The sequence below is a fragment of the Coccomyxa subellipsoidea genome (genome assembly GCF_000258705.1).
Source record: "Coccomyxa subellipsoidea C-169, whole genome shotgun sequence".
In the NCBI taxonomy this organism is placed as follows: Eukaryota; Viridiplantae; Chlorophyta; class Trebouxiophyceae; family Coccomyxaceae; genus Coccomyxa; species Coccomyxa subellipsoidea.
In genome coordinates, this window is record NW_005178042.1 from 2,472,150 (window position 1) to 2,486,215 (window position 14,066).

Here is a 14,066-nt window from a genome sequence, read left to right on the forward strand (position 1 = left end):
CGGTAGACCACAGCTGTCAGGTGGACAAGGCAGGTGCAGCACTTCTTGGGTGTGCATGCGTGGCCACACTCTTGGCTCACCACAAGCAATGCCCTCATCCATAGGCGTCTTCGAGGGTTGTTGTGCTCTTCAGAGTCTGTACTAGCATGCCTTCCACCACCGCCACCTCCTGGGCCTTGTGAGCCCCCACCGGTGTCACAAAATAGTGTTACCCTTCTTGGAAGCTTCCCCAACCGCCAGCTGCCAGCGGCCTTGAAGAATGGCCTTGAGCAACCACGGTTGCTGAAACTTTGGAGACTGGCCGATCGCTGAAATGTCATGCTGGATCAGGTATATCATCCCAGAATCGCATGCTCCGTGCTGGTTGTTATTAACTATTGTGCGAAGGCCGATCCTCGCTAGTTTTTTTGTAAGGAATAAGTGCTAATACTTTGGCGCAACACTTGCTCTCGCTATAGCTCGACCTTCGTCAAATATCAATTCTCCCGATCACAAAACGAACACAAGTAGTCATTTTTCGAGCACATTTCAAATTAGAAGGTTGCAAAAGTCAATAACAATAACCATTCTACAAGGTGCTGTGCTGAAGAGCTACATTTCTGGCCAAGATACTTCAGCATTACCAACCTGGAGGTACAGGATGCGTCATCAACTATACAGGATGCGTCATCATATATGACATCAGAAACTTTGGCGCGGGTGACTGGGCGGAATAGGGCACCCATGTGAACGCATGTGACTTTCTCTTCTGCAGTCGTCAAGCCCAAGGAGCAAGGCTCTTCTAGCGGCTCTAAAACATAATTGCGCTACGGCTTGTGAATGCGCGAAGTGTTCATTCCCTGACGCGCAGTACCCTCCATGTGCGTGGGCCGACAACTCCCGAGGATGCACATTCGCAGCATCCTCATCTGTGGAGCGACCGGTCACCTGGGAACTTACCTAGTGAATGGACTATTGGAGTCTCGCCACGACTTCGACGTCTCAATCCTGTTACGGGAGACCAGCTTTCAGGTGGACCGCGCAATCTGTAGGATGTGCCCTCCTGAAATGCTGAAGATTTTGTTGCTCTGCTAGAAGGGTTGCTGCATAACGGACGTTATCTGTGACCGACTGTGGCTCTTCGCAGGAACCCTCGAAAAAGGCTATTGTTTCAGTCTTAGAAACTAGGGGTGCAAAAGTGGTCTTCGTGCCGGACGTTTCCTACACTGTGGAAGGCCTGACAGAGAGTCTGCAAGGTAACGATGCACATTCTCATCTCTTTGTGATTTCCATTAGAGCAGGATTGCAGAACTGTGCGCACAAACGGCTTCCCTGAATATGTACTGCCATGCGCTCAGGATTTGATTGCGTCGTAAGCGTTTTGGGCACCCCATCAGTAGGGTGCCAGTACATGCTTCTGGAGGCTGCACGACGTGCTGGGGTTCAGCGGTTCATCCCCTCAGCTTTCGGCTTCGACGCAGACAAGCTGCCGTATGTCTCCCTTCTCTGACTGTGATGTCACAGAAGGACTAGTTTTATGCGCAAGAGACAGAGGCACTTCAACAGCCATTGGATGCTTTCTTGAAGAGAAGAAATGAACAACACGATGATCACACTGTATGGTGCTGCAGGCCGGGGGTGCACCATGTGTGGGATGCTAAAAGGGACTTGATCAGTGCCCTGTTTGCCAGCGGCCTTGATTACACAATCATCAACGCAGGAGTCTTCTTCGAGACCTTCTTCACGCCGTTTTTCAACTTTGACCCCCAGAACAAACAGGCAAGCCCCCATTTGTCCGTCATCTTTCTGCTTTGCGGTGTGACTACCACACCACTCAAAACCCTGTCTCCTTAGAGAGCATGCATGAATCAGCCGTCCTAGCTGTGCAGGTGCTGATAAGGGGAGATCCTGATGTGAAAATGTCGATGACGTCCTGCAAGGACATTGCACGCTGGCTGCCCAACATACTGATGGACCCGGCAAGCAAGAATGCCACAGTGAATGTCTGCAGCCAGGTCATTAGCATGCGGGAGGCTCTGGAGATTTTTGAGGATGTCTCAGGCAAGCAAAAAGTATTCAACTTCTGTGCAATAGAAGCACAAATCAGCCAAGGGGCGGTGTTCTGCAAGTAGGCCATCATTTCTCAGGCCAATGTGTGTCTGGAGTCAGCAAGGCTGGTAGTCTTGTACCCTGATCATGACTTATGGCTGACTCATGTTGTGCAGGGGAGTTGTTCCATGTGGTGCTGCAGGGTTTTGACAGCCCGTCGCCCAGGTTCGATGCGCAGGAAGGCTGCTGGTTTGACTTCAAAGAGTGCGTCCAGTACATTATTTCCCAGGGCTGGGCCACAGTTGACAACCCCTGGAATGTCGCCCGCGGCGAGTAAGTTCCCTCCCTGCCTGATCTCTCTTGCCCCAATCATGCTTTTGTGAAACAGAAATTTCTGGAGCAATCATGCTCCTCTGAGAACACATCTGGAGCAACTTTTAGCAGCTTTTAGCAGAGTCTGCATGACAGGGGAACTAGCACTAGGAAGTGCTAATCCCCGGTCATACTGACACACTGTTTGGCAATGGCTCATCAGTGTTGTTCACTTCTTTGAAGCTACACAACAACAGGAGCGAATGGGGTAACAATGGGGTAAGTGCTGAAGCAGGAATCGAAAGAGGGGCTGATGGGGTCTGTGGCATGCAGGCGCTCACTGTGCATGCAGGAGCTTGCTGGACGAGCCATGACTTGCCGCCTGCCTGCGCTCGCATATCTGGCCCTGGGCGAAGACAAGACAATGCACAGCCCATCCCACCAGCGGCTGGTGCGCAGCACAAATGCAATCCATGTAGAGAGCGTCCTGAACGACGACTTTCCCTGGCCCCTACTCGCTGCAAATTGCGGCTGATGGCCAAATCCCATCAACCACGCTGGTGAAGCCATGAGCTGCGTTCCGCTCTGGCAGCATTTTGGCCTGAGAAGATTGGTAAGGAGCTTTGACTTTAGGATGCTCAGGTCCTTTGTGGCCTCCTCACAATGGCGGGAAGAAGGTAGTTCACTCGCTGCAGAGGGCTCTGTTTGTTGGGCCCTCCAGCCGAAGTGAATTTGGTGCCAGCTTGTGAGGTGCGTGTGAGCATAAGGAATGAGAGGAGACAACAGTAGAGGCATTCTCATTTTGCGCTGCGTTATTGCGACAATACTGCTCAATTGATTGAGGGATGAAGAACTGACGGGTATCTGATTGTCCTACAATGGAGGGAGATGATCTTTGATGTGCCATGCAGTTGTATACATTGCACAGTGCACATCTTTCTTGTTGACTTTGCACTGTTCTATCTGGGTTTGCATGCGCGGCCAAGAAGGCATGCTGGTGTATAAGAAGATGATGGACCACTGAAAAGGTGTTTTCAAGTGTGGACTGTTAACCCTGACGAGGAGCATTGATTTGCATGTGTCCCACTGTGTAGCTTTTTAGAACTGACTGCGCAACGTGACCATCTGTTGAAAGACTGTTGTGAAACACTCCGGGGTGTGGAGATCTAGAATATCTGATTGTTGGTGTTGTGCCCCTGTATCATAGATGACACCGCGGTGCCTACGATGAACTTTAGGGCTCAAGATTTAGTGAATGGCCATGATGCTGACATGCATTCCTATTTATAGATCATGAACTTAGGTGGCATTCCGCCACTGTGGCAGGATGCAAATGCACACCTCAATTCCCTTGTTTAGCCAGTCGCAGGGGATTCTAATGAGGGATTGAGAGTCCCCTGCCAGTCGGTTGGCCTGAAGGACGCATGCTTCGGATGCGTCTGCACAGCAAGGAAACGTCCTGACTGTCATGTAGGGATTTTCAATGTGTAATTGCCTGACGTCCGGATACATTGGGTTTCATATCTTTCTATAATTTCAGCTGGACTTATTAATATTGCAAGTAGCTGAGACGCATTTGACTCATGTAATGTTGGCATGATGGTCGTTGTTTAAAATTGGTGTGCCTGCCAGCGAGAGCTGCAGGACATGATGCATGTAGGCCTCTTTCTACTTAGTACACTGTTGGCAACCAGGCTGGCAGCCTGTGACACCCAGTACAATGGTGCTGCATGCCATGCCGTGCATGCATCGAAGCAAAGTGCATGGAATGGGTACCTTGAGAGTAAACCGTGGCACACGGCAAGCCATACAACCTGATAAACATCACTCAGCTGCGGAGCTGGGCCACCAACTTGGTGGCCTTGTAGGCGTTCAAGTTGAGGCCGGGCCCCAGGCTGCCATAGAGTTACCAGGCAGCAATTGACTCAAGGCACTAGTGCCAAGGCTGGGTGATGGTGCAGGGCAGTGTCACCTCCCCTGACTGCACAAAATGACGCCAGCATGCTCGATATCCTGCTATCCGAGAGAGAGAGAGAGAGATTACACTTTTTCCAGCCACACAGGGCTGATTAAGCGTCCCACATACCTCAAACCATCAGTAGCACACACGTCATGAATACTCGAAAATATGCATCCCAGAACGCAGACAAGTATCAACTGCCAAAAAGGACTGCAGGCTGCTTGTGGATGTATGTCGGTCCAAATCAGCGACAAGTTAAGGGCAGGACATGGACGCAAATCACAGGCCAAACAGATTGTGCGTGCTGCGGGTAGGTCCAGCCATTTGCTGTCATTGTAAAGACTGCCCAGATCCTTGCAATAACAGCGCTTCTCGGTGAAACAAGCAAGGGGGGTACCCAATGCCCCACAATGCTTGCCGCCACCTGTATTGCTAAGCTACTACACAGCAGCATGTAGACCCGTACCGAACCAGCAATGCAAGATCACCAAACAGATCCTAAGACCTGCACTTGCACTGTGGATCAAGTACCCCCACAAGGAGCACAGCTGAGTGGTTTGCAAAGGCACACCTGGACTGGCAGGTGTTCAAGGAGCTGCAATCAGGTGAAAACTGCAGGAGGTTAGACTGAGATCTCCTCAAAAGCCCCAATACAGCTTGTACGCGCTTTGTCCTAGGTTTGGACCAGGACCCTGAACATCCTGCCTGGGTTTGGCAGGGCACACACAAGAACGCAACACCGCAAAACCTGCTTGTTCTGTAAAAGGTCTCATGGCCATTTCTATTATTGCGGTCGATTCTTCGCGTCAGACAATGATGCAAACAGCCGTCGCATCCTTCTTTTACTGGTAATGGCGGCTGGCGGCTGTTGCCTCTTCCGCCCCAACCAAAGATTGGCCGTCCTAGATATTCTTACTACTGCGTCATTAAGATCAATTTATTGTTATGCTTCCCAGCCGCTATCGCCTGGCCTCTGTCTGCTCCACTTTTGTATACCCACAATGTTGCTGTCAGGGCCGCCTCTGTTGAAGCGTCGCTTTATGCCCGGCGATTATTTCGTCTAATTACATCCTTTTCATTGAAACCTCTGTGATGTTGCCTGGCTGCTGAAGCCCGACCCAGTTGATCAGTGGTTTATGGTGATGCCGTTAACTGTAAAGGGCCGCCTCTATCGAAGCACCTTGCCCAGCCATTATATATGTTGCCATGATTGTCGAGGAGCCGGATCCCGAAGGACCCAGGCCCCACCCAAAGACGATGGTTTTTTTGTAAAAAACAGATAAGAAGGCACCCTGTTTCCAAAAAAAAAATAAGTGCCCTTCTGGGTGCATGCCACATAGAGGGGTTGTGGGCCTAGTCTGGCACATGTGTCCAAGCTAGAGAGCTTGGATGGCAAATGAGGCCATTTGCGAGCACTTTATCGATAGACGCCGACAACATTCAGCCTGAGGGCAGTCGAGTGACCATACTGCAGGCTACTATTGGTACATCATATTCACCGGCTTGCTGCGCTCTGAAAGCGAGAAGCTGCAATATCGGCAGATCTGTCTCCCGACAGTGTCCTGCTGTAGAGTTGCCTTACCGTTGACATTAAGCAAAGTCTGAGACAGTAAAAAGACCAGTAGGTAGCTACAAAGAAGCGTACACAAGGCTGCATTAACACGGTCCAATTGTCAGCTGGGTCTGCAGCGTTAGTACATTGCACATGTAGGAGCGAGGTTGGGGGTCCTTCACAGACCTTGTGAGGAAGTGAAGCAGTCTCAGCCAATACGAAGGTAGTTTTCGACACAAATCATGGCCGCCGTGGAGGTAGTCTCTCAGAACGAAGCTTCGCTCGCTCAGATCCGCACTGCCCAGGTAGATTGCCCTCCTTATGTCCTGGCCAGCTGTACATACAAATCACTATTTCTGCAAGATATCCTGCGATTTCTCATAAGCATTGTCTTCTATTATAGTAGGACATATTTGTTCTGTGGGTTGGGGGTGAAGAGCAGATCATCCTAAGATCGCCAGCAGATCTCAATCCCAGATTGGCTGTCAACTACCCTGTATGGAAGCCGTGGGTCTCTTAATATACTTATTAGCACATTTCTAATGTTTACATTGCTTTGAGGTGTTTACAATCCATTGCCTTTGCTGCTCTAGTATTGGGGTTGGGCACCTTGGCCCAGTCAGCGTGGGAGGCGTTAGCAGCTTTTGCACTGATTGAGAGTTTAATGGGCATCAAAGGCGAGTTGGGAGCGTAAACAGCCTGTCAGATCCGGATTCGTTGACTAAATCCACCACCATGCACTGCAATAGGGCCTAAAGTGCTCGTTCTGAACTCGCACACCATTGGGACCACACCCCTCTGGCCTTGACGGTTTCACAGAGGGCCTTACAAATCTTTGTGCTTTGCAGCCGGACATGTGTTGGGTGTGCCTGGGGGAGTCGACTTCGAGCGAGCCGCTGTGCTGCCCCTGCAAATGCCCGCGGCCGGTGCATGCGCACTGCCTAGCGCGCTGGCAGCTCCACTCTGCAGGCACCAGGTACGGATGCGCCACTTGTAGCACAGCACTGTGGGGGCCTGCTCCTAGGCCAGCCCCAACAGGCTTCGCATTTGTTTGCAATGCAACCCGGCCAGTGAGGGACATTCTCAATGATGCCTGCTCCTTCAATCTCATTAAGAAGCCCTCTCAAGAGCTTGGCATTGATGCTCTGAATTAGTGTGATGCAGCTGTGTGAATTGCATGAGCTCTTTCCAGAGGGATCCAAATTTTCAGGTGCAGCGGTGTGGCACGTACTCAGAAGGGAGGCAAAAGAATTTATCTGACTGATTGGGTCATGCATTGCAGGGAGGAGACGACATGCAGATTCTGTGAGGCGCAGCTGCCGGACTGGAAGCCAATTCTGACACCCTCAGCTGAGGAGGTCGCTAAGGCTTCACCCACCATGAGCGTGACCTTCAATGGGCAGGTGACATGCTTGGTCGTCCTGCTGACTCATTTTCACTGCTGACTCCTGCGAGTATGCAATTGCCTGGCAAGTGGGCAGGTGCAGCAACAGCTGCTCAACACTGCTCTGACATGCGGTCATCGTTGCTTGCAGGTGCACCACGTCACGGTGAAAGGGGGGCCGAACGGCTACTCGGACTTCATCAGAGACATCCAGAGCATCTTCGGCATCACCACAGAGCATGACATGCAGCTGGCCTTCGACTGCGCCGACCCCATTTCAGGTGAGCAGGCGCGGCAAGACCCCGAACAGACTATTGTCAAGGAAGGTTTGGAGCCCTGCTCCCTTATGCTGCACACGCCAGAAGCCTGTCACCCCACCTCCTGTTTGGCGTGTTACAGCATCTAATCCTCAGGAGGCAGGACATGAGTGGCTGTTGCCTATTGCCGCTTTCCCTCCCACACAGCAATGAGTCATTCCTGCGCTCGTGCAGAGCATATGTGCGGGCACACAAACGCAGAGAACCATCATGGGATGTGCGTTGAGCGGTCTGCTCCGTGCTTCTGCGCAGGCCAGCTTTTGAAGCTGAACGGCGCGGGCGCGTACCAGGCGGCGGTGCACTGCGCCACGATCTCGGCGGCCAAGCGGCTGCGCGGCTGGTCCCGGCAGCGGCGCACCGTCGCGCCGGCCGCCCCCGTGGCCGACGCGGAAGCGCTGTCGCAGCTCGAATCCCCCTCGACGCCCCCCCGCCACATGCCCAACGCCCATCCTTGCTGGGATTAGGCGCCTGGAGTGTATTTAGCCGCCCCCGAACTGGTATTTAGCGAAGAGAGCGCAGCGACATGGTAGCGCGCTGGAAGCCCGACGAGTGTCTGTCTTGAATGTGGGAGTCACAGGGGCTGTGTGGGTTTGAGGGGTGTCTGCTCCTGGCGATGCACCTGTGACGTGCTGCCATTGTCGGGCTTGTAGAAGTGAAAGGCGCACAACAGGTGGATACTTTGAGAGGGGGCAGCAGTAGGAGCTGACAGGCTCAAAAGCATATGTACAGATTTCACTGTTACTTTCTCGCTCAGGTGAAGGAGTTGGGTAGCAGCCATAACGTTAATAGCTTAAAATCTGCTGTATTCTGAAGTGTGCTATTGCACAGCCTAGCGATTCTGTCCAGTGCCTCAATGGACAAGCAGGTTTTATGTTCTCACATAAGATACTGAGGCAGCGCTCGACTGAACAACTGAGACAGTTTTCCCAAATTTGACTCTGGAGCATAACCCTGCTTCCTCTGCAAGCTGTGGAAATGCTCTTGCCCCCTTTGACTCCGAGTCTGTCTGTCCGCCAACATTGCAACCGATTCAGTGACTTGAGTAGACAGTGTGGTTTCAAAGTAGCATTGCTGTTGCATCAATCGACGTCCATGTCAAAAGCCATGAGTGACTGTCCTTGTACTCTTGCCAACATCACCTGATTGAGCCTGCATTTATTCGGATCCAGTGCACTGCCTAGATCAGCTTCAGATGCGCGGCTGATGCATGAACTGTGACTGGGCTGTGACTGGCCAGTGACAGAGAAGTATTGAGTAGCAGAGTCAACCTTAGTTATTGGATTGAAATTGTTTAACATGTATGTATGAGATGTCTAAGGGAGATCAACAGCATTATATCATGATCACGCTGGACACATGTCACAGCGTATCCTGTAATGAAATGCGAGGACACCCATTTATGGACCCACAAATCGCTGGAAATTCATCCTGGATGTGCTGTTCAAACCGACTTATGGATTGGCCATCTTGTGGATCAACGAGTGCAAAAAGCTCCAGGCATCTCTTGGCAGCAACCCCTTCTTGTGCACATCAATGAACCAAGCAAGCTGAACAATGCCCATCGTCCAGAACATGTCAATATTTTCGTCCCTGAACACTTTGCCTAAGCAGGCCTCATGTCAGGTGATGCTCCACATATTGGAGTGGAGGCAGTGTCGTCAAAATAATACCGCTAGGACTCATAGAAGTTCTGGTGATATTGGTCAGTGAGTGGTACAAGTGTTGTTCTGCACAAAGGCGGTGCCTCGCAAGTTACACATGCTGAGTGCAACGCTGCAGTGGCTGACTGTGAGCCAAGGTCCGTCTCAGACTTTGCCCTCCCTTTTCTTCTTCCGCAATCGCATCAGCTGAGACTTTGACAGCTTAAGGCCCTCCTGCTCAGGCTCTGCCTTGGCAGCGGCCGGTCTCGCACTACTTTCCAGGGTCAGCTGCGCCTGAACTGGAACCGCAGCTGCTTGCCTGCGCGCAATGAAGCCACCAGCCCAGTCAGCCATGGTCATGACACTTCTGGCCACCTCAAAACTCAACGCAAACACCATGGTAGATTGAGCACGTACCAAACTGGCCAGTGACACAGGTCCCACAAGCTCGCATATCTGCATGATGTTTTGAGGCAAGCATGTGACCCGCTCAATTGCAAGGAGCAGCACAGAAGGGGCACCTGGGAGAGGCGGGGAGAGTGCTAGCGACGGGCGGTGCATGTGCAGCGCCGTTAACGCCTGCAGCTGCAGCCTGTTGAGGCAGCGGCTGCCTCGGCTGCGCCACTGCTCTGGGGGCAGCAGCTCGAGGCTGTGGGTTGGAGGAGGTGGTCCTCTGCTGGGCCGCTCCACCTCCGTTGCTGCGCTGGCTGCTGTGATGCGGCTGTGCCGCGCGGCCGTTGGTTTGCGCGTGGGGCACCCTCCCGTTAGCTTGCTGGTGACCCTGAATGCAACATCCGCACCATTGCAGACTTGCGGGTGGAGAATTCATACATCACCTTGCTGGTGCCCCGGGATGCAACATCTACCCACTGAACGAATGTGACACCACATCAGGACAGGCTTCCTGATGCCCCTGGATGCACCATGTACAACTTTGTGCACTGGCGCGTTGGGAACTCTCATGTCAACTTGCTGGTGCACCAGGATGCATCATCTACAATATTGCATGAATGTGACACCGGCATGAGGGTAGTGCTCCACCCCCAAGTGGTGCGTCGGGCATGGGAGATGATGGGATGCTCACCGGGGATCTCTGCTGGGGGTAAGCGGCCTCTGCTCTGCGAGGTTGGGTCTTAGTGGTGCTGGAGCTGTTCCCATTGTAGCCTCCACCGTTGTAGCGGGAATACTCCGCAGGGAACTCAAAGTGCTGCAGTGCAAGCATGGAGCACGCTCAGCAAGTCTCCTCGAAGGTAATGCTTATTGAAAGATTATCTTAAGCTATAGTGTCTATGTTGAATATATAAGTAAGCTGGAGTTTACCGCCACTGTGGGGGGCTGCATCTGAAGGGGCTTCTCAAAGGGTCGCTGTGGAGGGTGCTGAATGAAGCCCGATCCAACAATATTTGGGTTCTGCGAGAGCAACAAAGAATTTGAGAATTGATTTCAACGTTACTGACAGGGCCAAGAAGCAACTGCCAGGATCAGAAGAAACGATGAACTTACAGAGATTTGGACAGTCATAGCATCAATCCGCTCCTGCTCTGTCCGATATTGCCCCATTTTATTACGGGGTACTGATGCTGTACAGAGACCGATATCTGGAATGCAGCAATCCTTCTGTGATCTCACCAAACATCAGCCAGTTACAGCATCCAGACGATGGCGTTCCTGGTGGCCACGTCAGCCAATGCCCCTTGGCTGAGCTGGCCAACTCCCTGAAGAGGACTGAAATGGAAAATTTCGCAGGCAGTATCTGCGATGCGGAGGATCATGATCATGCACGTGAAGGCCTGGTAGCTCCTCACCGCAGCGCGCACCTAATGCTGTTTTACCATGCATGCGTGTGCACCAAGTGACTGCATGCCAGTGGTCTGTGTCACCGTCTGTGGCACCGTCTGAGTCATCCTGACAGCCTGTCTGAAACTGCCATAGTGACTGGCAGTGCATGCATCTTCATCACGATTATGATGCTGGTGCATACTATGTACATGTTGCCGGCACCGGCTGCCAGCTGCATGCACCGTGCTCTCTGTGACAGCGAACCGCATGCATCCGTGACCGCTGATTGATGCATGGAATATTCGTGAATGCCCACATGGCAGTCACAGAGAGCATGCTGGGAAAAAAATAAACAGTCCCCCTAGGAACAGGCCTGAAAGTCAGTGAATGAAGATCGTGTGTGTATGCATGATGATCACGGCAGCAGACTTTTGGAAGAGTCATTTGACTTCCATTCAGTGCAGGCTGCCGCAGCGGCCAGAGTGGCGGCCAGTGTGCTTTGTCAAATTCCTTTGAACATCCTTACTAAGAGTGATGAGAGTTTTATGGGCTTGAACAAAGACACTCCGAGCTGTGCAACTTGCATGTAGGCCTAGGATGATACTAGCTAACCACTGATCATGCCTGTCTTTCTTAGAGTATTTCTGTACAGTTGCACAGTGCGGGTCAGATGTCCACGATGACAAAGACCTCCGCATCGTTGTCCTTTTCGGTGATCTGCATTGCGCTGTACGTAATGGCCTTGATCTCTGTCCCAGATGCATGTTGGCCCCTCACAAAATTCTCGCCCTTCCTGTGGACATACCACCCCCCTTGCTGAGGCTCCAATTTATCCAGGACCAAGCCGTTGTTCACAGGCACCAAAAAATCTGTACTATTGAGTAATCCTTAAAGGGCGATGAGTCCATCATGACAGAAGTGTCCTACCCGCAGGCACGTATCTTCCATGTTTCCCGGTCGAGGTGGAGCACTTCAAGCTCGCAGCAGACCAGCAAGTCTGTGGAAAAGACAAAGAGCAGCTCATCTAGGAAGTTGTACAGCAGCGACTGCTCATCATGCCCTTCGACCTCAAAATCCCTGCAGACACAAGTTCAATGTTTCTCTAATGGCATCACAGATGCAAGAAGCCTGTCCAAGAACTTGTGCTGTCTGCTGGGACAGGTATTGGCATCTTCCTTGAGGACAGGAGCGAGAGTGGCACACACCAGGTGCAGGATGGTACAATCTCAGTCAAGGGCGTCATGTAATTGTACATGCCAAGGCCTGCATTGGCAAATGCTTCCTCCAGGTTGGATCCCCCTGCAAGAAGCATCAGGCTTGCATCTGCATGTCCTGTGAGGATTGCCAATGTTCAATGAGATTATGTAAAGGTAATTTGGGAAGGTTGAAGCCTCACAAGCGTGGATTTGAATGTCAGCTGTGTGATCCAAGTCTGCAACCAACCACAACTGTAAGTGGAGGAACCATGGACGCATTGAAGAAGAGCACTCAACCATAACATGAAAGTGTGCTCTTGCAAATTTCTCTTCATTTCTCACATTCGAATAGAAAATTCCCCTCAGCAGCAGATCTGTAGCTTGGCTGCTCCCCCATCCTTTCTTCCTCTAGATCTGCAGATTTGGCGCTGCAAGGATCCTCAGGCTCGTTCCTTAGGTCATCATGAAGCGTTAGCAGATCTCTCTTTCTGTCAGCGCTGGCTGTATCAATCTCAGCATCAGTGGGATTATCGTTTGGCGGAATGCTTTCGTCTGGAGAAATGTTACACCTCCTCTGCCGGGGCTTTCTCTGCGGCAAAACCTCGTCATCATGCGACTGCATAGTGTTTGCAGATATTTTATTGGTGCGGGGTGCAATACATGTCAATCGAGTCTAGCAAAGTTTCGGCGAGAAAGAGCCAGGAGCCAGCTTCCCTCAACTTCCCCCATGTCTGCTTATGGACTGCCGTGGTGCCAGCAGCTGCACACGATGCTGGGGGTGATCACCTTGGGCGATCTTGGGCGATCTTGGGCGAGCTTGGGCGATGAGTCAGGGAACCAGAAGTCAGTCGAAGCGCCCAGCGCAGGGCAGCCCAGGGCAGTCAGATGAGGAGATGGAGCCGCCCCTCCACGATCTCCTTCTTGCAAAGGTCGAGTCTATGATCCACGGCCTGGAAAGCAAGCTTGACAGTAAGCTGGACGAGAAATTTGGGGCCCTCTTCCCTCAGCTGAAGGCAGAGCTCAAGGCAGAGCTGAAAACCGAGCTGAAGGATGAGGTGGTGGCTGAGCTGAAGGCAGAGCTGCTGCCTCTCCTGCGCGCTGAGCTGGCCAAGGACACGCAGACCAGAGCCGCCTCCAACGATGAAGCAGTGGTGAACAAAGTGCACCATCTGGAGTCTGTGGTGGAGTCTCAGGCCCGCCAAGCCAGGAGTGCCAACCTGATCTGCCATGGTCTGGCAGAGGACAACACAGAGAATGTCTCAGCCCGCGTGGCAGCGCTGTTTGACAGCAACAGCGGCCCCCCTGCTGTTGTCAGCGAAGCTCGCCGCCTCGGTGCCCCCAGCGCCACGCGCACCAAGCCGCGCCCCGTGCTCATCAGCTTCAGCGGCGTGGCAGCCAAGCACGCTGCCCTCAAGCACAGCAAAGCCCTGCGCCAGCGCCAGATTTTCCTGGATCCCGACCTCACCCCGCAGCAGCAGCGCATCCGCGTCAGCATGCGCCCACACTATGTCGCCCTGAAGACAGCCGGCAAGCAGCCCTTCTGGCGCGAGGAGCGCCTCTTCGTCCGGGAGGGCGACCGCGTGCGTGAGCACATGCCTGTGCCTGGGCCTCCCCCGGCTGCCGCGCCGGGCGCCGCTGCCGCCCCGGGTGCTGCCACTGCCGGGCCCTCTCAGGCCGCGCCTTCCTCCCCCGGCCGCGCCGACTCCTACGCCGAAGCAGTGCGCCGCTAGGAAGTCTCCAGCCGCCTATCGCTGCGTATATTGTCCTGGAATGTCAATGGCTTACATGCTAGCAAAATATCCTTGTGGGACACGGCAGCCTATCTTGACCAGTTCGATATTGTACTTCTGACTGAGGCCCGTTGCTTGACCTGGGATGACTCGATCTTGCCTCACCAC

General features: G+C 52.7%; 7 protein-coding genes across 7 annotated transcripts; 4 read left to right on the top strand and 3 right to left on the bottom strand.

Annotated features, from left to right (window-relative positions):
• Nucleotides 1–1,390: 1,390 nt before the first annotated feature.
• Nucleotides 1,391–2,875, top strand: COCSUDRAFT_55514 (hypothetical protein; the record flags this gene model as incomplete). The annotated part of the gene is made up of 4 exons (XM_005651996.1): nt 1,391–1,470; nt 1,611–1,795; nt 2,205–2,361; nt 2,674–2,875. 4 exons carry the CDS (start codon nt 1,391–1,393, stop codon nt 2,873–2,875), a joined length of 624 nt encoding a protein of 207 aa, XP_005652053.1.
• Nucleotides 2,876–4,362: 1,487 nt separating this feature from the next.
• COCSUDRAFT_32025 (hypothetical protein) lies at nt 4,363–5,555 on the top strand. The gene has a single exon (XM_005651997.1). It carries the CDS (start codon nt 5,152–5,154, stop codon nt 5,362–5,364), a length of 213 nt encoding a protein of 70 aa, XP_005652054.1. The 5' UTR covers nt 4,363–5,151; the 3' UTR covers nt 5,365–5,555.
• A 1,148-nt stretch (nt 5,556–6,703) lies between these two features.
• COCSUDRAFT_11255 (hypothetical protein) lies at nt 6,704–8,017 on the top strand (the record flags this gene model as incomplete). Its single annotated transcript, XM_005651998.1, has 4 exons — nt 6,704–6,858; nt 7,135–7,255; nt 7,388–7,517; nt 7,806–8,017. Coding segments are annotated over 4 exons (618 nt in total), but the record flags the coding sequence as incomplete, so codon positions are not given.
• Nucleotides 8,018–8,166: 149 nt separating this feature from the next.
• Nucleotides 8,167–8,945, bottom strand: COCSUDRAFT_32026 (hypothetical protein). The gene has a single exon (XM_005651999.1). It carries the CDS (start codon nt 8,849–8,851, stop codon nt 8,633–8,635), a length of 219 nt encoding a protein of 72 aa, XP_005652056.1. The 5' UTR covers nt 8,852–8,945; the 3' UTR covers nt 8,167–8,632.
• Nucleotides 8,946–9,358: 413 nt separating this feature from the next.
• COCSUDRAFT_55516 (hypothetical protein) lies at nt 9,359–10,534 on the bottom strand (the record flags this gene model as incomplete). Its single annotated transcript, XM_005652000.1, has 4 exons — nt 9,359–9,512; nt 9,715–9,974; nt 10,278–10,400; nt 10,514–10,534. 4 exons carry the CDS (start codon nt 10,532–10,534, stop codon nt 9,359–9,361), a joined length of 558 nt encoding a protein of 185 aa, XP_005652057.1.
• Nucleotides 10,535–11,638: 1,104 nt separating this feature from the next.
• On the bottom strand, nt 11,639–12,284 carry COCSUDRAFT_55517 (DUF101-domain-containing protein; the record flags this gene model as incomplete). The annotated part of the gene is made up of 3 exons (XM_005652001.1): nt 11,639–11,765; nt 11,900–12,049; nt 12,178–12,284. The coding sequence occupies 3 exons, from the start codon at nt 12,282–12,284 to the stop codon at nt 11,639–11,641; spliced, it is 384 nt and encodes a 127-aa protein (XP_005652058.1).
• Nucleotides 12,285–12,992: 708 nt separating this feature from the next.
• Nucleotides 12,993–13,898, top strand: COCSUDRAFT_39165 (hypothetical protein; the record flags this gene model as incomplete). Its single annotated transcript, XM_005652002.1, has 1 exon — nt 12,993–13,898. The coding sequence occupies one exon, from the start codon at nt 12,993–12,995 to the stop codon at nt 13,896–13,898; it is 906 nt and encodes a 301-aa protein (XP_005652059.1).
• Nucleotides 13,899–14,066: the final 168 nt, after the last annotated feature.